Raw genomic sequence first — 22,312 nt, forward strand, 5'->3', positions numbered from 1 at the left:
TCCTTCTCCTCTCACTCCCGACTGCACCGCCTCATCTGTGGCGTCCACAAACCCCGGTCTCAGCTGACAGACGCCAGCCAGGAGCCGCACTATTGTTGTTGTTGTTGTTGCGCGGTTTTCTCCGTCACACATCCTAGCGCAAACGATTACGGCAGAGAGAGAAGCGGCAGCAGCTTTGTGTAGCTAGTATAATATCATCTGTCCGACGACAGGAAAAAGGCATGTCTGCGCAGCCCGGTGAGGAGCTAGGCTCGGAGGGGAAGTGGTTTGGGGATGACTATGAGAGGAACGGCCTGTTTGGTAACACACAGAGCCGCTTCGGCGAGCTGCGCGAAGAATTGAAGCCGAGAGGCGGCGACGCGTTGGGCGACCTGGATCAACAATTTCATCCTTTCCAGGACGACGGGAAAAGGCCTCCCGTTGCTATGGAAACTGCATCTACAGGTAAAGCTTGCACTTATTGCCCTTAAATGCTTAAATATGTGACAGTTTATAATCAGTCTAGCCACGTTACGTGTCTTCTTTTTCAGAAGGTAACAGGACGATGTTACGGTGTGAATAAATACAGTGTGAGGGACGCGGGCGAGAGCATTTATCAGAGAATTAGCGTTACGACAGACGGCTTGTCTGTAAGCCCGGGATAAAACTTCCGAGCTCGAAAACAAAAACAGAGCCAAGAGGAAGCAACTTCAGTGATGCCGTAGGGGAAAAAATGGCAGACATATTTCCAAACTAAACTCGGCAACAGCCCTTTATAGTTATGAAACGTCATATAGCTCATGACCGAGTGGTTTTCCGCTTAGGAGACAAGAATCTGCATGGATGAAGGCAATACCAAATAGCCTGTTGAACTCTGAATGGCCTGTTCACTACCATAACTACTGTATCATCAAGCACATGTGGGCTAGGTCTACATCTATATTAGAAATATTTGCTTGTTGAGAAGGTGAGGCTACAAATTACAGGCCTTAGCTTACAAAGCCAGTGTCTGGATAGAAAGAGAACAGCTTAATCCCTAAGCATAAGATTTCATTAGTCCAGTAACAAAACTAAAAATACAAAAAAGAATGGGTAACAGAGAGGACACATTTTTAACATAGATGAATAAACATGAAAGAACCTAATATAATGATAAGAAGAAGAAGAAGAAGAAGAAGGAGGAGGAGAACTCACGAACTAGATGAGTTTGGAAAGGTTTTGGGAACTTTAAGGGAGTTGTTGTCTGTCTTTTATATTTATGCGCGAGAGAGGGGTTACATGATGCATCCCAGTTTTTGTGTGCACCTCCGTGGATAGTGTCAGTGATGTCATCACATTGCTGGATGCTGGACTTTGTGATAAGATAAGGCAGACCTTGGTTCTGGATCCGTCATCATTCTCCTTAGCACTGCTCAGCTCATGCTGCTATTTTTAATCCTTAACAGTGTTCACTGTTCACTTGGCGAGCAAAACTAGAGCCCTGCACTTTTATTCACCAATCCACTGAAAAATTCATGAGCTTGTGCTTTAAAAAAAGAAGAAAAAAAAAAAGAGCTGCCCAGTTTTTCTTCCTTGCTGCTCAGGTTTTTCACATTTCACTTGCTGCTGCTTCTGCAGCAGCTGCTCCAAAACAGAAAAGAAAACATCTAGCCACTGGTAAATCCTTTAAGGACAACAGCATAGCTGAATGCTTAAATTGGACTTAAATCCTTTGATGCACGGATTTGTCCATGACAGTATCCAAATCTGAATTGTGCAGTAGGAAAACCGCTTGGAAAATTGACATAAAACACACAGAAACGCTGCTGAAGCGTTTAAAGCAAGTCAGTGTGACATTTTAAACTGGCTTGTCAGCGTTTGTCCTCGTGTTCTAGAAGACGTAAACAGAGCACTTGCTCTACTTTTTGGCATTCTGTGCCAGACAGGCTCAAACATGGGTAGGTGCATGCAGACAAACACACACACACACACACTTTGTTTTGGTTCCTAAAAGAGGAAAAGAATAGCTTTGTGCTGTTCCTCGGACTCCCATTGAGCCGTATCCATACCAGTGAAGTAATCCACTTTGTCAGTTATGTTCTTGGTGGGAACAGTGCAGATCTCATCACATCTAGCAGGACAGAGAGGACGTTTCACTCTTATGTAGTCATGTTATCGTCCAGTCTGATCTTTGTCAAAGACATTCACTCCTAAAAGTCCACTCATGCTTTTCTTTTTCTCTTCTCTGCGTTGCTGAAAAAATAGTTTTGAGGTTGGAATTTTTTTGGCTTTGAACATAATGAGATTGGAAACCATATCTTTCTGCAGATAATCAATCCATGTCTGTTCTAAATCATGTTCACAGCTCTGATGTACCCACAGACCCCGATAATGCTGATTTCAGCCGTATTAAATCACCACAGGGCAGAACCTTATCCTCGGATCGGATAACCTCTTTGATCTAAAAGTTTCCCATCCTATAAAAGTTTCAAGAGTCACGAGAAAAGGAAGGAGCGGAAGGAGCTCTGACCAGTTCTGATGTGCTGCGAGAACACAACAGTTGGGTTTGGTTGTTCTGTAGCAGATGGTGTTTCTGATAGCTTGGGCCTGAATTCTGCCAGTGAAGAAAAAAAACTGAGCACATAAGATACACAAACAGTGACACTGCCTTTACTTTTTCATAACTCCTCCTGGTGCATCATTTTATCACAACCTGAAAAAGCATATCGGTCATAAGAAACTTTCTATTCCAATCCAGTGGCTGATGGGTGGATTAGACTCACGTTTTTCTCCTTTTAGCACAGATCAGTGACAAGGATGAGACAGCATATGTCTGGCTGGGACTTTTCCATATCTTTGAGATAGAAAAAGCACTTAGTGGACTGCATAAGCCAGCACAGTGCTTTTAGCCGTGAGAGCTGTTCCCAAGGGGAGGGGGGAGGGGGTAAGCAGTACAAGGTCTTTTCAGAGCAGATGATAAAGATGCAAGATAAAATAAGAAAGAAGGGGGCTTAATGGTTAGAGAGGTGAAGCTGTGATGACAAGGCTGGTGTTTCAAAAGGCTGGCGTGGTGGGAAAGAGTAAAAATATGATAGACAACACTTTCCTTTAAGGTTAACTTTAACTTGGTATCTTATGGTCAGCTGTGAGTGTTTCTGCTGTTGCATGAGCCTTACATATCTTAATAATAGTTCATCTGTCCACCTTTTCTTCAGCAATCTTGATAACTCAGTCAAACTTGGTGGATGCAATGCTGAAGAGACGAGCAAGTGCGTTGATGAACCTGAGGTTCAGTGCATAATTGCCCATATTCTGGCTGCAAGTTGCTGTCTGTTACCCATGCTTCCTGTATATTGACTGCTGACTACTCCATTCTGTGTGTAGGAGGAGTGGCATCCACAATCGCCACGTTCTCCACGGCAATGTTTATATTCAATTAATGCATCCTTATGCCAGTCCTCTTTTCACAACCATAATTTTTAGCTTGTCTGTGTGTGACACGTTTAGGAGACATCTGTAAATTGTAGCTTTAAAGAATTAACCTGGGTTGCAGTCCTTCTGAGTTGGCACTAGTTTTAATAATGTGTAATCTGGATTTACAGTCTCCTGGACCTGTTACCTAATGCTGAGGCATATAAGGACAAATAAAGGTGTGGTAGACCAAACTCAAGAAGCTCTTTTGAAGAGGGACCATATAAAAGCATTAGTGCGCTCATTATATCAATAAGTCAACATTTTAGATCCCATGTGTTCAGCCGGAAGGCAATTCAAAGCCAACATGTGAAACATGATGCCATGTATCTGATCTTACCAGCTCTCTAGCGCTGAGCAGAGAGTCCTGAGTAATCCCTGGGCATAGTGCGAAAGTGCTCTCGGGATTAGAATTACTATCAACAAAGGCACTCACAACGAGCATTGACCATTAGTTTTTTTTTTTGTGTGTGGGCGTGTAAATTATGGTAGTCTTTGTCAGCTTGCCTTCCTACCTGCATCCACACTTTTAAAAGCGAATTGCTGTTTAAAAGTCACGCTAAATTGACCCGATGAGAGCGGTGTGCAGACGCTCTGTCTGGATCCTCCCACATTCTCTCTATTCATCCATAAAGCTTCATCCAAGCAGGAAAGATAGAATCAATACACTGGAAGACAAGCACTGTATAACAGCTACATTCTAGATGGGGATAGATTTTATTTAAACTGCCTCTAAATGGATTTATTTTTGACAGAGGCTGCTGGAACAATAAAAATTGTCCTGGTGGCCTTAAGTGATTTTTTTTAAACAGTGGTGGATTCACCAAACATTTCTTACAGTAATTGTATGCCCTTGTCATTTCGGATCAATGCAGCAGAGCACTTGAATCCATCTGCCCAGCTGCTCTCCTATCGACCTCAGCTCTCAGTATAGGCTGTTTTTGTGCTGCCCTTTTTTTCTTTTTCTTTACCATCATTAAAATGTGGTACTCAGTGATTGGTATTCATCTGCTTGTACATGAACTTAAATGTAATAGCCAGAGCTTTTAGAGCCAGAGACCATTACAACTTTAACTTCATTTAAACACTGATATACAAAAGACTCAATTTAGAAATCTATTATTATACCAGCTACCAGGAAATCATAGTGAACCCTAGAGTTATAATTTCAATCATCCACATCAATCACAAAAGGCAAATACTTAACTTTCTTCATAAAATACCACCAGTTAGTTAAATAAATTTACCAGCATGTTAACCACTTGTGCTCTGCTAACACACTTACAAAACCCAATAAAGGGAAACAGAAGAATAAAAACAAGTGAATAATATGCACTTCCATGTACTTTTGGCTTATTTAAATGTTTTGTGATTTTGACACATGCACATGTCTTTGGATATAGTCCATGTTTAGCATGTTTTTGTACAGTTTTTGTCTTTCCGGTAAAGAAAGGACAACTTGTAGGAAGTTCAAGCCCCAAGTGCACAGATGGGTTGAAAGAAGAGCACTGTAATAGAGCCATTTCCACAAGGTCATATGGTGAAAGAGAACACCTGAAAAGTAACACCATTGCTCAGAGTGCCTTGAGCAATGGGTGGAGTAATGGATTCCTAACAGAGCTGTGAAGTCAGAGATGCCTAAAGGAGAAGCTCAAATACACTATATGTTTTTGAAGAACTGCACTTTTGGGGGGGTTGGGATTTTACCTCCGTACACCACAACACTTGAACTCAAACAATAAAGATTTTATTTAAGTGTAGACTGTCAGCTATAATTCAAAAGTATTGCCTTAACTGACGTTTGATACACAGTCCCCAATATTTAGAAGTTCAAAATGAATGGAACAAACTAAAATTTTTAACTGTAAAGATTGTTATTTATGCTTGGATAAAACTCTTTTTCAGTAAATGACTGGCTGATGTCACATCCCCACATGTTGTGTTTCCTCCCTTGATAAGCTTGTCGCTCTGCTTTAAGTTTGGTCTTCGGTAACTAAAAAACATTCTGTTGGGTTGAGATGAGGTGACTTGGTCAATGAAGAATATCTCATTTAGGGGTGGGCGATATAAACGATATACGATAGAAACGATATAAATTTGGCCAACGATAGAGATTTTGACTATATTGCTCTACCGCGATAGCGCATGTTGATGATGTCATCAAGCTGCACCTGTTTTGGTCAAAAGCATTGCAGCGGCTACAACCATTATCATCGGCAAATTGTGCCGCACGACAGTCATAGCAAAGAGATGAAGCACTTTTGAAATATGGGGAAAGCCAAAAACTGCGCTTCCTCCACTTCTGTAACATTGATTCGTTAATGTTGAATTCTCTCGCAGCTGCTCTAGTCCCATGTTGTTGCTGTATATTAATAACTAACCTCTTATTATGGATGAATAATCTCAGTTGTTCTCCTGACTGAAGTTTGGCCCGTGTACAGCATCCTGCTATGCGATTGCATTTGTCCCCTGACCACCAGAATCCCTCACGTTAACTTTTATCGAGTGGAAAAAAAGTTAGCGTTCATCCTCCAGCTTCACTGTGCTAATGTTATGCTAACATAGCTGTGTCGCTAGCAATCACATAGCACATTATATACCAGGTAGTCCAACTTCATTAACCCTGCAAACGTCACTGCTGTTTAGTTTTCTGTCTTCATTTATGTTGGAAGTTGTAGCAGAGCTGTACGTTTTAATTAGTTTCAAAAATCTCTCAGTCAGAACATGGTATGTCATGTTTAGGTGGAAACTAGCGAGCTAACTTCCTGTTAACTTGTAACTTCGTTGAATGTATTAAATTCTGTTTTCATCGATGCCTGGATGTTAAACTTAATTGTTACACCTGGTAAAGCAGCAATGCTGATGATTTTATTAAAGATGGAAGAATTTAGACCGTTTTTAACTCTCAGTGTTCGTTTGACTTTGGGACCTGAAGCCCAGATTACTCCGCGAAGCTCCTCACTACGGCAGCCGTAATGCTCTGACAATCCATCAAGCAGTGCGGCTTACCAAAGTTTTTAAGTGCCTTATAGTGTGGAAAATACATTATACAGAAGAAAAGAATATATCGCAATATATATATCATTACTGCACATGCTTCAAATTATACCGCCATATGGATTTCAGGCCATATCGCTCAGCCCTAATCTCATTTCTCTGCTCTGAGAAACTCTGGGTTGCTTTTGCACTATGCTTTGGGTATTTATCCATCTGAACTGTGAAGAGCTGTCAGATCAGTTTTGCAGCATTAGGCTGAATTTGAGCAGAGAGCACAGCCCTACACACTTCATAATTCATCCTACTGCCTCTTATCAGCAGTCACGTCATCAATAAACATTAGTGACCCGGTTACACTGGCAGCCATACATGTCCATACCATAACATTATCTCCACCATGACAGATGGTATGCTCCAGATTATGGGCTGTCTCTCAGTTTTTTCCATACAATTCTGCTCCCATTATTAAGGTAGAAGTTAATCTTGGTTCCATCTGAAAACAAATTCTCTCTCTTTTAGGTGTTTTCTTGCAAACTCCAATCTGGCCTCCTTCTTCTTGAGTATAACCAGTTTTCATCTTGTTGTATACGATTTGTATTTGCATTCATTTGCATCCACATCTCTTTGGACCTCATATTGAGAGTTCCAGTGATGCCAAATATAAGTTCCTGCTTAATTTGACAATTGTAATTCCTAAGCAGTTAATCCAGTACTTTAGTTAAAGCACTTGAATTACAGGTGAAACCCCATCTCCAATCACCTCTTGATTTATTTTTTTAAATCTCAAATCCACTGTGGGCTGTACAGAGGCATAAATTCCCCCCAAAAAGTCATCGTCCAAAGGCTTATGAAACTAACTGTATGACTGGGACTATTGAGGGTCTCTGGGTGCTCGGACAGTGCAGACAGACAGACTTATGCCAGAATGTCAGTCCAGCTTGTTCTACGGATCATGGAATCAGCAGCATGCCTTTTGACTCTTTCCTGCACTGCTGCCTGCAAGGAGTGAGGCAGCATGATGCTCGAGTCTGTAGGCATGCTTTGTGGGGGGAAAAAGCGACATTTCTTTTTGCATCTCCTCATTTTCAACGTTTCTTTTTTAATGCTTTTTCGTTTTTATTGCACATTGAATGACTGCCATATAGGCGGCTCAGTGCACCTTTATTTCCAGTGCTAATATATTCATGTTGCAACTCCAAACCCTTTTGATATCTGTGCTCACATTTGTGTGTTGCTGCCTGATAATTAGGAGCCCATGCCTTGGTGTAGCACAGATTGTCAGGCTGCATTACTTTCAGAGCTGCACTGGCTGCACAGAGGACAACAAAGGGACTGCCCATTCACAGCACTGCGCCATCCTTTCAGTGACATGATTATGTTGTGTGAGCTGAGAATTCCTCTGTTGTCATTTCCAATCCTGTCCCAACTGCAGTAAGGCATTCGTTTCAGCCTTGTGAGTTTTTTTTTTTTTTTACATTGTCTGGGTGCTATATAAGATCAGCAGATTCAAAATGCCCTCAATCTCCACCAAGTTTGTCAAGCGGCTGCTCAGAGCAGCTGCTCTCATGGCGGTTAAAGACAGAAATCAAGCCTCTTAATTGTTGAACGTGCTGTTGAACTGTATTTCCTGTGTTGTTATGTAAAAATGCTTGATATAGATGGAAGCAGTGGGGGTGTTGCCTACAATCAACAGGAGCATGAGCAGTTCCCAGTTTGGGAGATGACCTCGCTTCACAGTTTTTAGTGGCTTTAAGTGCTTCCCACTGCACAGCATTTGTACAGTGAATCAGTGAGTGTTAAGATTATGATGCTGTTGCCTGTGGGACGATTGATGGGACCTATACCATAGTAGTGGACTAAGAGGATTACATGTTGCTTCACTTTAGCAGTACATCAAGGGCATTCATGTTACTGAGCTGAATATGGCTCAACAGCAACCTATTGAAAAACGTGTTGACCTGCTTTGCTTTCCTTCCGTGCCACATCACGCTTTCCCCTGTATCTCAGTTTGTGTGTGTAGTGTTTATGTCCCTGTACTGCGGTATGATGTATTGTTAATGACTGAGGAAGCAGCAGTTGGAAGGACAGCCGAAGGAAAGGGTGGCGGGGCTTTTCAGAGGAAGCAAAGGGAGGGACGGGACGTCCTGACCTGTTGGGTCTTCTGTCAGTCAGTCTGCATCCTCCAGAGCTAACCCGAAGGCTGCTATTTAAAATCTTACCCCCTCATCCAGCCCGGCAGCTGGATCCAGCCTATTTATAGCCTCACCGCTGCCCTGGGAGAAGCAAGGCTGGAGAGCAGGGGGGAGGAGCTGGATTTGTGGAAGCATAAACTCTGATTTGTACACAGCATAATACAAATATTGACATTATATGGTATATAGTTTGTATTTTTGCGGGACTACTGTGATTGCTGATGTTCATTTTATACACGTTGCACAACTAAAACTGGTATAGGGTGAACAGATTCCAACAAACTAAATGTGGGGCAAAGAGTAGGCATGTGTGGGACAAAGTGGAACAATACTAAAAAAGGGTAGGCTGAAACTGAAGAAATACACAAACTATCCAGACATGTTTGGTTAGGGATGTATCCATAGACCTGCAGATGTGTCTCTTTCAGCCAAGTTTACTTTTATAAAGTAGAACCAATAAAAATGACATTGTCTCAATATGTGTGACAGGAGGATGAGATAAAAATGTTGCAGTTTTATATGAAGTGGGACTCTTTGTCAACTTAGACTGGGAAGCTTGACATGAATTCTTCAGTTGATCCAAATTTATTAAAAGTTTTGCCCCGTCCCCTGCCCTTCCCTGAGCCTGGTTCTGCTGGAGGGGGAAAAAAAGGATCTTCTTCCTTCCTACTGCCACCACGTGCTGCTAATAGTAGGACATTTGATTGTTGGTCTTCGTCCTACCTTAAGGCAACTGTTGTCATTTGGCGCTATAAAAATAAAACTGAATTGAAATTAAAGTCAGGAAATGGAAATACTTGACTCGACCTTTGCTCCTTATCCTTAATGTTCTGACATTCCTTCCTGTTTTATGTGACATTATGTGTCATTGTTATGGGTGTTTATTAAAACCATATTAAATTAAATTATTAAAAAAATATTTAAAACATTTATGGAATATTAAAATACGTGAAAAACATCATGGTTGTGGGAAGCCAACAAGCCACTGCTTTAGCACTGGGAGTATCCTATCAGTAAGCAAACTTCATTACAATATAAACTAAAACACCACATTAATGAAGCATGGACATTCAAATTTATAAAGTGAGTCAACTCCAACTACAGCTCATGTCTGACTTGAACTGACTCACCTGCTTAAGCAGTAGAAATAGAGGACAGGACTACACTCCTGTAATGGGAGGCTAAAATACTAAATTAAATAATCCTAATATAAGCAGAAGTTGCCCGTAAGGACATACCTCTGTATTGTTACTGCTTATCCATATCTTCATGGATCAGTCTTAATATACATTACAGTGACTAGAAGCAACTGATGAAAACCTTTCAGCTTACCACAGAAGTGGATAAATCAGCCCAGTCCACAAAGGAACACACAGCACAGTCCAGAAAGACGGCAGGGAGTAGTCCTCACACCTGCCAGCAATCACCTGTTTACCACTTCAGTTTGCATTATGTGAGACTGGTTATTTTCCTGCCTGGTCCTCACCGTTCCTGTGCTGCATCATTAGCATGTGTGCATAAGCTCATTTTGATGACACTATTTTGTGAAGATGGAGAACTGGTGATTACAGAGTAGAAATGTGATTACAGAATACCCTTTGCTGGCATGATTTAGAACAGACTTTGGCTCCGACACTGTGTTTTTTGGGGGAGCCTGAACAATCCCCCTTTGTCCCTCGTCGGGTACAAGTACGCTCTGTTACCGCATCCCTCCTGATCTGCACAGACAGGCACCCAGTCTGACTGTGCTGCTTTCACAGCCCCTCTTTTTGGCAGCAGATCCAGCTGAAGCGCAGCCTTGTTTAACTGGATGTTTTCATTAATCAGACTGCTCAGGCACAGGCTGGTTTGATTCTGTGTGACACTTATCTGTCACCTAAGTTTCATGCCTCTCTCTCGCTCTTGCTTTCTGTCTGTCTGGTTGTTTTTGTAGATGATCCCATGTCTGGCCTGTTCAGGAAGCCTATGAATGATGATGGTGATGTCTACACTTCCCTGCTGTCCAATCAGACCTTCACAACGGGCCAGGAAGCCTCCTACCTGTCTGACGACCTGAAGCCCTCTAGCCACGCTTCAGGTTCTTCTTCCTTGGATCACTTCTCAAGTGACACCTATAGCTTCAGCTCCAAGATGACTTCCAGCCAAGCTAGTGATGCAGCAAAATCTCTGCTGGGCTCAGATAAGACAGAATCCTACAACTACATGGACATCAGCCACGGCGACGAGCGCCCTGACCAGCAACAGGGGGCTCTGCACAACCTGCTGGACAAAGGCTCAGCTGGACATGACTTATTGGGCAGCTACATTGATAAGAATCCCAGAAGAGATGAGGATGATGAGGATGAAGAAAATCTAGGTCCGGCACTGGGCTCCCATTCTTTCCCCTATGTTGAGGAGCCATCTGATGAGGAGCTGGGAGACTACCGTTCCTACCGAAACCTAGGCGACACGCCACAGACGGCCAGCCCGGTGAAGATCACTTTGACCGAGTCCCAGCCAACAACTACTAAGGCAGAGCCGCCGCCACACCCCCCCTCAGTCAATGCGTCTGAACGTGAAAGCGTCCTCAGTGTGGGCATACAGGGGGTCCCCACTGTCACGCTGTCAGAGCCAGAGGACGACAGCCCGGCCTCCACTCCCAGTGCTTCACCAACAAGTAGGCAAAGCACATAGTCACACACAAACACCTTTCACCTGTGCACTACATGGATAAAAGTCTGTAGCTTGGTATATCAGCATCAATATACACACACACACACACACACACACACACACACATTAGAATTACAGGTTAAGTTTTTTCTCTGTGGCTGGGGTGTGCAAATTACCATATTAATAGGAGAAAATGCTAACATTTAGCACTTGTAGACAGACTTTATTTGCTAAAAGAAAAGAGTTTTATTTATTCTTTCAAAAGTTATGTAATCTAGCTTTAAGTCATGTATGCACATACTGTGTGTCCAGATTTGCAAGGAAGACACTAATGCCTTCTTTTCTCTGGATTTCTTTGTGAGCAGAAAAAGATTTCCCCTCTCATGACATATTCAAGTCTGATGCAGTTTCCAAAAGCAGCCCAGGCACAAAGGGCAGTGGCAGGGACCATGATGGCAGCAGCGCAGAGTCTGGGGACTCTGAGATTGAGCTGGTGTCTGAGGAACCTCCTAAGGCCAGTAGCAACCCATTTGCCCAGCCACCTAAAAGCAAGGGCACGTTCAGCCAGCCTAACAACCCCTTTGACAGTCCCCCAGTTGCCAAGGGTGGTTTAGGCCTCGCTGGCAGTCACGCTCCACCCACAGCTTACAGCATACTGAGGGAAGAGAGGGAGGCAGAGCTTGACAGTGATCTCTTCATTGAGTCTGCGTCCGAAGAAAGCCCAAAGAGAGAGCAAGGCTTCAGTGGCCCCAAACAGGGAGTCAGCCCTCCCTCCCCCCTGGTTCCCACCACTGTCCCTCCCCGAAGTACCACTGAGGGGGCGCCCAGTTGAGCCCCTGGTTTCAGAAAAGATCAAGAGCCCAGTGAAAAGGGAGGAGGATCGCCCTAGCAAACCAAAGCCCCCAACTGCGGCCGTGCCTCCCGAGGTGCGATCAGAAAAGCCCCACCAGGAAGACATGCACAAAATCACCAGCGAGGGCAAAGGAGACCTGGGAAAGCCTATTGCATCAACTTTCCTGGAGGGCTTTGATAAACAAAAAGGTGAGTCCTAAAACTGTTGCTGTTATATCTTCTTAGGTTTACACACAAACTTATAACTTATTTGTGATCTTTTATTTGTTGCTGTGCTCCCATCTTAAATACTAGCTGTCAGCTCATGGAACAAGTACTAATTTATCTGCTGGTGTTTATCATAGAAGCTACTTAATGGACTGCGTGTTTTGGCGATGATTTGTTGACAAGGCCAAATAACTGCTCAGTGTTTATCTCTGTACAAGGAGTGGGTGGGAAGGCTTGTCTTGCACTATCCCCACAATTGGTTCCCCCTGGTGGTGTATAGAAGGAAAAACAGAGAAAGGATATGGTGCTTTAAAATGCAAGGCAACTGAAAATCAGCTACAGTTTCAGGCCTGTGACTCTAATGATGCAAATGATAAGAATTACAAATGTACAGGAGGGGGTGGAGGCCTTCCAGCATCTTGACAACATCTGGCTTCACACATCAGCCTTCAGCCCCCTGAGATTAGATAAGTCAGACATGCCACTCACAGTGAGCAGTTAATGCTGGATAGCCTGCACCTTTTGATCTCAGCAGGGCTATTTTGATTTCTATTGGCTGTTCTGGCTGTCAGTGTAAACAGCGGGTTTACATAATCCTGTGATGTCAAAACTGGGGCACTCTCTTACTTAAGAGCTTTGAAGGAATCCTCTTGAATCCCCCATGTTTGTAGAGCAAATAAAATAACCTCTGATTTAGATTTTTTTTTTGTCTGCGTTGGTTCCTCTGTGGCCTCTAAGAAAGCATGGGTTGTACCGACACCCTGGTTGAATCAGGTGAATAGCTGCATGTTTAAAATGTAAACTGACACATTTCATAGCAGCTGAATGCATTTGTTTTACTTTGTTTACTGAGGCTAGAAGAAGGTTCTGGAAATGCTAGTAAAAAGCAGGTCAGGTCTTTTTTATCTCCACCACTAGAGGGCATAGTGCACCTTTGTTATGTTAGGCTGTGTTGAAGGGGAGAAGATTTTGTTTGCATCAGTCCATGCACTTCCATACCAGTTGCCATAGCAACAGCGATGGGGGACCAGGTTAGCTTTTTCATTTCCTCTCCATGGGTATTGGCATGAAGGCCCGTCAAGCTTGCAGGAAGCAGAAGGTGTGAGGTGTGGCTGTCAGCGGGTGGAGGGGAGGAGGACTGGCAGCTTTGATGGGATTGAAAACTGGTATTAGCACATTGTTTTCTGTTCAGCGTTGACACCACACAGTGACTGTGCTCTTTAAGTTGCATTTTTACACATCCAACTTTGCTTTTTTCTGTCACATTTTCCAGCTTCATTTGCATTACAAATGTTTTCTGGAGAGGAAACCATAACACACAAACATCCCGAAGGCACTAAGCAAGGAGCATTGTGCTGTAAATGCACAGTGTCTCTTGTTATGAATTATTAAGAACAAGCACTTTGCCTCTTAATTTGCCAGTGAGTCATATTGGAAAAGGCTATTTTAATCTATGGCTACAATCATAAATTGTGTCATGTGCAAATACAGAATAACGAATCTGGATGGTTGCCATATTTTTCAATGCTCATAAAATATTCCATTGCATCCTGTCTGGTGTGCAGCATGACATCAGACTATAGAATTCCCTTTTTTCTTCTTTATTTAAGGCTGCACAGCATGTGGTATGTGCTATATTTAATGCGCATATTGCAAATGATTCAAATACATATGATGCCACACTGGAGCTACGACAAAAGCAGTTTTCTAAACACCACGTGACCCTGCATCCACCTAACCCTTCCGTTGCTTTTACCCCCACTATTACAAATTAGATGCTCTGTTAGGACTTTTATTGTGAAAGGAAAGAAGCTTCGATTGTCACCACCCACCCTCAACCCCCCCAAACCCCCCCGGGCTCTTAATCATTGCATGGATGATTTGCTGCAGCAGAAACTGTGGTGTGGTGTTTACAATTTACCCCCCTCCACTCCATTCCCTCCACACAGACAGGCACATACGCACTTTCCCTTCTCCTTCTGTTTCTAGCCAGCACCGCTCCACAAGCATCAGTCTTTGTGCTCCGTGCGCCGGCAGCACCTTGGAAACCTTTCCTCCCTCCCTTCCTCCCTCTCTGTCGTCTCAGCCTCTCTCTCGCATCCTTTTTCGACTATTCATGCCTTTCTGGGATGAGTGAGTGAGTCGGTGCGACCGAAGAGCTAGGCAAAGAAGAAAACGGAGAGCAGAAAGAGAAAATCAAGAGAGAGAGAGAACAGGGACAGAAACTGATCACCAGCATGCAGGGAGCTGCAGACGTGACCAAGAAGGAATGCTCCTGGAGCAGTTGGAAAGGCCAGGGTACTGACGTGTTTACTGTGATTTGCTCATTTATTGTCTGTGCATACGTTGTGGCCGTGGAGGGGTAACATGGTTATTTCTGCATGTAGGTTAAACATTCATGTGTGTCACCCTTGCATGTGTGGTTTGCATGTTACATATGAGCTGTAAGCGTACGGGATTCAAACTGTGCCGTTTGCTGTTCCACCTTTCTCACGGACACGCCCTTATGACGGATCGTTTCTTGTTTCATGTCTGTGCATCTCACAAAAAAAAAAGGAAAACAAAGGGAGGGGGAGGGGGGTGAGAGACGCTGCTTGGTGTTTTGGAAAATAACTGTATCCTCACCAGTGTGCTGGGAGCCATCTGTTTTGGGTGCATGGTAATATGGATGCTAGTGTCATAGACCAAGGCATATTGCTGTAATCACCCTCCCCGCTTTGCGACTGTGTAGGGAAGCTGGTTTATTATGGCGGATGCTCTGTTTTGTGTAACGAGGCAGTCACAGCATCCGAATGGCACTGACAGACTGTCTCCATGGTAACCAGGGCGCACCCAGTCCCATTACATCAGCCCTTTCTCTCTGGCCGCCATGGCACCTTGCAGAGACTGGGCCGGAGAAGAGCATCCTCCGGCCGTCTGTGCCAACAGCAAGGAAGAGCTTACAGAGGGGGCCGAGAGAGAAAATGGCGTCTTTTCCTCCACGCCGATTGTGGTTCATTATCTGTCGTCTTTTTAGGTCTAGTTAAGCCATAGAAACATGACAGACTGGTCTGTTTATTGTATCACAGCAGAGACCATAACAGTATCTGATTCAGGATGACAAAAACATCCTATTTGTTATTAATGTGCTGAGTCATTATACATTTAATTTGATCTACATCGATACCCCAGGCTGTGTAACATTATAGCCTGATGCGAATGATACACAGCATCAAGATCGCATCAAATTAAGTCACCGCAGTCAGCACAACAAAGGATGAAAGTGAGCTGATTTATCTTCTCCTTTTAAATGCCTGTGCATCATCATTTTGAAGCTGTAGGCATTTTTGTGTAGTCATTCTCATTGCCATACAAAATACTGATTCACTGCCACCAAACTCATCAGGGTTGATCAAACTATGATGTAGGCTTGTCCAGGGGTGAGTCATGGATACATGATGTAATCAAAATAATTAAAAATGACAGGTATACAAAACAGCTTATGGGTTTTCTAATGCACACTGTTGGCCAAAATATATTCTCTCCACTGCGGATGCTTTTCTATCTGCTGACACCTGGAGAATTTAACTTTATAAAGTCACAGAGTTTTTAAAATTAAGAACACTAGTGGCAGCTCTAAAACCAACTGTCAAGACTGTATTAGCTTTTCAAATATTATAATAATCTTTTTTTAATCTTACACTGGGCCTCAGTGCAGCCCCTTAGCTCACCTTTCAAGCCAACTTCCTTGTGATTGAATGCCCCTCACAGTTCGAAGGTTTGGACAGCAGATGTGTGGGGTTTGATATGACTCTGACATGACCACATCAGAAAGATCCCATCCCCTGTTTTTCTCATCATAAGAGTAGAAAAAAAAAATCTAAAACTGAGAGTCAGCGCAATCTGAAGTCTGAGCTATTAGTTCAAATCTCACTCTTTGATATGTTGGTCTTGTTTGATATGAACACAGTGCATATATATATATACATATATACATATATGGGTGTGGGTGTGTCTGCTTTCAGATAGTTTTAACAGTCTTAAGTTGTCATTGAGCTGTGTTAATATAGCATTAATATATTAACCAATATTAGAGAATAATAATGATCATGATGAGGTACCATCCCCAAGTCCAAATCACAGTGGCCGTGGTCCAAATCTTTCCCGACTCTCGGCTGTGAAAGATGGTTGCAACAGAAGTCTTGTTGCATGTTTTTTCCATCTGGCTGATTGCTCATTTCAGGCCACCAGGATGTCTTCAGTGATTTAATGAGGTCAGGCTAAACTAGTTCCACTACAGAAAAAGGGGGATGGGAAATCAAATTATTGGCACTGGTGTTAATCATTTTCTGTGTTGTTCTTTTTTTGCTTAGTCTTTGTGTTCAATATCAGAGCAAATAATTATATCATCAGACTGGGCTGTCAGGCAGCATTTGTGCTTCCTGTGTACATTCAATCAGCTTCCCCCCGTCATCACTGTACTTGGGATTTACATCGTGCTATCATACCTAAGGGTTTCCTTTATATGAATATCAGACTAAGCTGTTAAACAGGCTTTTGGTGAATGGGCTGCACTTGTGGTTCTACAGACCACTTAAAGTTTCTCATTCACCCATTCAAAAAAAAATGTGTAGGAGCCGAAGCTTTAGCGTCTTAAGAGACACAATGTCTTTTGATCAATATGAATTCAAACACTAATTTTGCTCGTGATGTGGTTGTTAACTGTCGACTTATAATGTATAAGCCTTTTAAACACTCACTTCTCTTCATTATACACTGACACAGCCTTGTCCACCCATAAACCTTCTATTTAACCTGCTATTGTCCTTTTGTGCTCCACAATAAAGGGAGTGGCTGTTCATATGTCGGGTGCAAAGACACATTATGTGCCGATGTCTCCCCAGATTCGGAGAAAATGAATCTCTCTCTGTTCCCAAAGGAACGTTCTTTCCCCTCCCTTCCTGTCTCTCCATCTCTCACTGAACGGTGGGGAGAAAATGGAGCATGGTAACTATGGTAACTGCATCAGGCAGGTGCTCAGCAGCGCCATGCCACCAAAGCGTTTTAATGGAGCAGTCTAGGAAGATTATTAGCTGTCGTAAGTCAAATCGTGCAGTTTTAAGTCTTTTGGTTCTTCCACTCTGATGTGCTGATTTTTAAATTAGTGGCTGGTTGACGTTCTTTGTCTCATCTCAGCTAGTCTGCGCTTAAAGTCTGAGCATAAAAGCACTCCAACAGAGAACGAGTGTGTGTTTGCATGTGTGTGTGTGTGTGTGTGTGTGCTGGATTGCAATGTGGTTCTTTGGCAACCGCACCCCATACACGTCCCTCTCCATCCCTCAGCCCCCATTCCTGCTCAGGCGAATGCTGATTTGCTGGTGTGGCTGTAGCCCCTCCCCTCCTGTGCAGGGGGGGGGGGGGGGGACTCCCCTTTCACCGCTCTCCTTTTGTCCGTGGATAAAGCAACTGCCTCTTTCCCTGTTCAGCCATGGGAGCCGCAGGTCAGTACTCGCTTCTGCTGCAGCTAAAGCTTTTCAGTCTGCGTGCCATCTGTGCGGCGCATCACAGACCTCAGTCGCTGTTGCCTTGTCAACACCTGTCACCCGAGCAGAAATGTCTGTTGTTGATTTGTCTGCGTTACCTGTGCCTGCCCATGTGTGTGTCTTTGTGTGTATTGAATGTGAGCATCTCCGTTCAAATCAGTAGCCACATGGAGAGCCGTGCCAGCAACAATGGATCGAATGGGGAGTGGTCCATGTGCAGCTGCTGTGACAATGAATGAGTCTTTGATTTCACAGTGGCGGTGTTGTTTGGGATAGGTCTTGAGCATTTTTGTAATGTATTTTAGTTACTAAGAAGACAAGACATGCTGTTTCACAGTGTGGGAACAGTGTGTGACGGAGCCGAGACTCACTCAGTGACAATGGTTGTTCTTTCACATCCAGGTTTAGCCTCCCTCTTTGGCATCTACAGATGCCTTTTAGTGGAGAGTAAAGATGGCCGTCATCACTATGCTGCTCACAGCTCCACAGCTAAAATTAGAGCGAGCAGGCAGGCAGGCGGACAGCACAGAGGAAGACACCCAAGAGACCCCAGCAGCGATCTTCTGTTCTTCGTGGGCACAATACCTTACATTAAACAGTTCTCCCTGCATGTCATCAAGGATTTAATGGCGTCCGTACTATAGTGGGTCTGTCTGGCTCGCAGTGGTAGTGGTGTGCTTGGAGTGGAGGGGCAGCCGGTTCAGCAGAGGTGAAAGGAGCAGCCGACAGTTCTCATGGAAACAAGCCCATGTTTCCAGCCGACTGCCAGAGGAGGACCCGTCGGCTGCTGGAGCTGTAATGGTACACTGAGCTAATCCTCAGTTATCACTTTGCTTTGCTAGTGGCTTTAAATTACAGGGCCCACCACCCAAAGAAGAACAGAAGGAAACCAGTGCAGCAAGACACATGACAGCCTGGGGGTATGTGTATATCCAAAATATTTCTTCCTGTATGAGGGAGCGTGCTTCACAGGAATCATTGTGTTTTGCTGCATTAATGAGATCCTGATGCATCGTCATCCTTCATCATGATCCAGAGCTGCTGCTCTGACCAGATCACATTGAGCCATAATCTGTGAACTGCTGATAGTGCTTCTATTTCTGCTGCTGCGTTCAATGAGCTATAGGTCAATCATTAATTCTGCACTGTGAGCAGGCAGTGCAGGTGTACCTGGAGTGTAACGTGCCCGTTTGTATGTATGTTTGTATACGTATGAGACCCGACCAGATGCTCCTGATTTTAAGCACACGTCAGGTATAACAATGAAGCCCTCCGGCCTGGAGTGTCGCAACACAGATTGAAGCACTTGTTCAACTAGTCAGAGTCAGTTATTACCTTTGGAAAGGTCGCTCTATATATAGAGGTAAAGAAACTTAACCGGCACACCGTCACTGGGACACCTTCATTCTGCCTAACCTAATGAAAAGCTGGGTTATGAAGCTGGGTTAAAACAAGATAACGTGACAGCTCTCTGAGGACCCTGGGTTGTGAACAGCTTCCAGTAATTTGACCCAAATGTGTGGTGTGTAGACCGCAGCAGCCTAATCCAGTTTGTGAAACGTACATCTGTGGATACCAATTGAACCTAAAGAATGCTGGTTATGGATCCTAACACAGTTTACCTTTGTTCTGTCCTTCCGTCCACAGCGATTGATCTGCTCTACTGGAGGAATGTGAAGCAGTCAGGGGCCGTGTTTAGCAGCGTGCTTCTGCTCCTCTTCTCCCTGACCCAGTTCAGTGTGGTCAGTGTCGGAGCTTACTTAGCCCTGGCTGCCCTCTCGGCCACCATCAGCTTCAGGATCTACAAGTCTGTACTGCAGGCTGTGCAGAAGACAGATGAGGGACATCCTTTCAAGTGAGTGGAAACAGTTGAAGAAAATGACCAGTTTGCATTAAACAGTCAGTGACATTCACATAATGGATGGCTGTGGACATGTATCACTTTTGTCTGCTCTCGTATATGTTACCAGGGCCTACCTGGAGATGGAAATCGCTCTGTCTCAGGACCAGATTAGTAAATATGCTGACAAAATCCTGCTCTACACCAACACCTGTATGAAGGAGCTCCGCAGGCTGTTCCTTGTACAAGATCTGGTTGACTCTTTGAAGGTTTGCATCACATTTAAAAGAAGATCACTGTTTGCTTTTTAGCCCTGCTGAGAAGTCTGCTAGCTCTAACTTTAACTACACTTTGTTTCAGTTTGCTGTTCTGATGTGGCTCCTGACCTACGTAGGCGCTCTCTTCAACGGCCTGACACTGCTCATCCTAGGTGAGCTCATCCTGACTTTCAGGCACTGCTGTTGACTCACTCACACTCCATCTGAAGCCTAATAATCATCAGAATACAGAGCCTTATATATTGGGAACTAAACAGAAGTATGACATGTCAGTCACCATGAGAGAGCACCAAATACATTTATTGGAGGCATGTACTGCTCTATTTCATGTATGTGTTTGCTTTTCCAGTTTACCTTAGATAAGGGAAGTGGTTGGGGTGTGCTTGGCCTCCTGTTGAAACAACTTTTTTTCCTGTTTTTAACATATTTCCACTTCAGGTCAGAGTACTTTAACCATTATTTTTCTGTGCCTCTGCAGCTGTGGTCTCCATGTTCACCTTGCCTGTGGTCTATGAGAAACATCAGGTAGGAATGCACATCAACTCAAGTCAGCTAAGGTTTGGAAAAAACATTGCTCAACTTCTAAAACGTTTTTTTTTTTTTTTTGTTTTTAGGCACAAATTGATCAGTACGTGGGACTAATACGGACCCAGGTCAACTCTGTGGTGGGCAAGTGAGTGGCTGCCATTCAGTTATTTTATTTGAGGAACTTTTTTGCCAAAGAAAGGGGGGGAAAAAAAGTTTACAACTTACCAACTTTCATGTTTGCCTACTGCAAACAAATGAAGGAGAAGTACCTGCCGTTTTCAGTGGTCACAGTCAGACTTCTCCAAAGTTGCTCAGTGTCCAGTATATAAGTGAACTTCTACTGGGCATCTTTCATATATTTATGCAACTCAGTGGTTCTCAAACTGTGGCATGGGCAAATGAGGAAAAACAAATATAGGTTTGCTGATGCTATTGCACATTTTATTTAACTAAAATTATCAGATACTATTGTTAATGATAAAAATATCAAAACTGTGGGAAGTGAAAATACTAATTCTAACTGCTTAGCAAATTTACCTATTCTCCAGCCACTTTTGAAGAAATGAAAAGCCACAGATGTTTGCATTATGCCCAGGGTGTTTCTTTAAATAAACTCATCAACACCCCTCAAAAATCAAGGCGTTTTTAGGTTTGTAACTGCTTTTCATACCTAAATATGCACTTCCTGGACGCAGGTTGCTAATTTTAGTCAGACTCTACTTGCCGGGTCCATTGACTACCATAAAAAGAGAACACACAAAGTCATGCCCTCCTTAAATTAAAAAAAAAGATAAAAATAAAATCCAGCGTAAACATCTTGCTGTTAACATAAAAATTAAATTCCTGTTTTCTCTGTCAAGGATCCAGGCAAAGATCCCTGGAGCCAAGAGGAAGGAGGAGTAGACCCACGTGTCTCACCGAGAAGCTGACAGTCCAGTCCAGCTCGGAGTCAGGCCCACCGTTAAAGAGCCTGGTCGTCATCTGTGGGGCGTAGTGCTATGTCATCTTGGTGTTCTCTAAAAGCATCCACTGGAGAAGCCTTCACCTTGTCTATAGCAGTCTAATCACTAACACACACACAAACAGTCACACGTATGCACATAATCCTGTTTCTAGGTAGACAAGTACACAACTCGAAGACAAAAAAAGAAACTGACTTTTTTTGTGTTGCTTATTATGAAGTGCATGAAGTCGAGCCTTGGGTAAATAATATTTGATATCTTTTGTGCAGTTTTTAAAAGTCACGCTACATTTTTTGCTTTGCAGTGCTTACCACAAACTGTACGGTTTGGCACAAAATGGCTAAACGCCCACAGACGTGCTCTGCTGCCAGTGTTGAATACCGCTTCATGTTTCTGAGTTAGCAGATGGGGCTTCTCTCAGTATATGTCAATATATATAAATATCCAAAATGATTTCCTTTTGGTGTTTCCAAGCACAAAATAATTTAACGATATGCGTCTTAGATGTGGTAATTGTAGGGTTTTTGCTTTTGTATAACCATAAGGAACAATACCCACGCTCATGTTTTAGGTACTATTGTACAACTTATGAAGACAAGGAGTATCTGGTGATATTTAGCTTGTTTGAATAACTGTCCAACTTTGTACTATGTTCAACTATACTCTGTAGTTCTTTAGACCCTGGACTCTTTAACTATTTGCACTCACAGTATGTATTTAATTACAAGAATAAGAAAAATAAATGTACCTTGGTGTAAAACTTCTCCAAAGCCACTTTACTGATGAGTTGACGTTCATAAGATGAAGTCGTGTTTCTGTGTGACGCAACAGCTAAGTTTAAGGTGCTAACACT

At 43.3% G+C, this 22,312-nt stretch overlaps 1 protein-coding gene across 1 annotated transcript; it reads left to right on the forward strand.

The window, feature by feature from the left end:
* The first annotated feature begins 24 nt into the window (after nucleotides 1–24).
* On the forward strand, nucleotides 25–22,219 carry rtn1a (reticulon 1a). The gene is given in 10 exon segments (XM_040041298.1): nucleotides 25–444; nucleotides 10,552–11,274; nucleotides 11,636–12,105; nucleotides 12,107–12,311; nucleotides 19,499–19,706; nucleotides 19,822–19,960; nucleotides 20,052–20,121; nucleotides 20,448–20,494; nucleotides 20,584–20,642; nucleotides 21,358–22,219. Coding segments are annotated over 10 exon segments (2,187 nt in total). The 5' UTR covers nucleotides 25–221; the 3' UTR covers nucleotides 21,401–22,219.
* The last annotated feature ends 93 nt before the right edge of the window (nucleotides 22,220–22,312 follow it).

Source organism: Simochromis diagramma, unplaced genomic scaffold, assembly GCF_900408965.1.
Source record: "Simochromis diagramma unplaced genomic scaffold, fSimDia1.1 OVJJ01000304.1, whole genome shotgun sequence".
Classification (NCBI taxonomy): Eukaryota; Metazoa; Chordata; class Actinopteri; order Cichliformes; family Cichlidae; genus Simochromis; species Simochromis diagramma.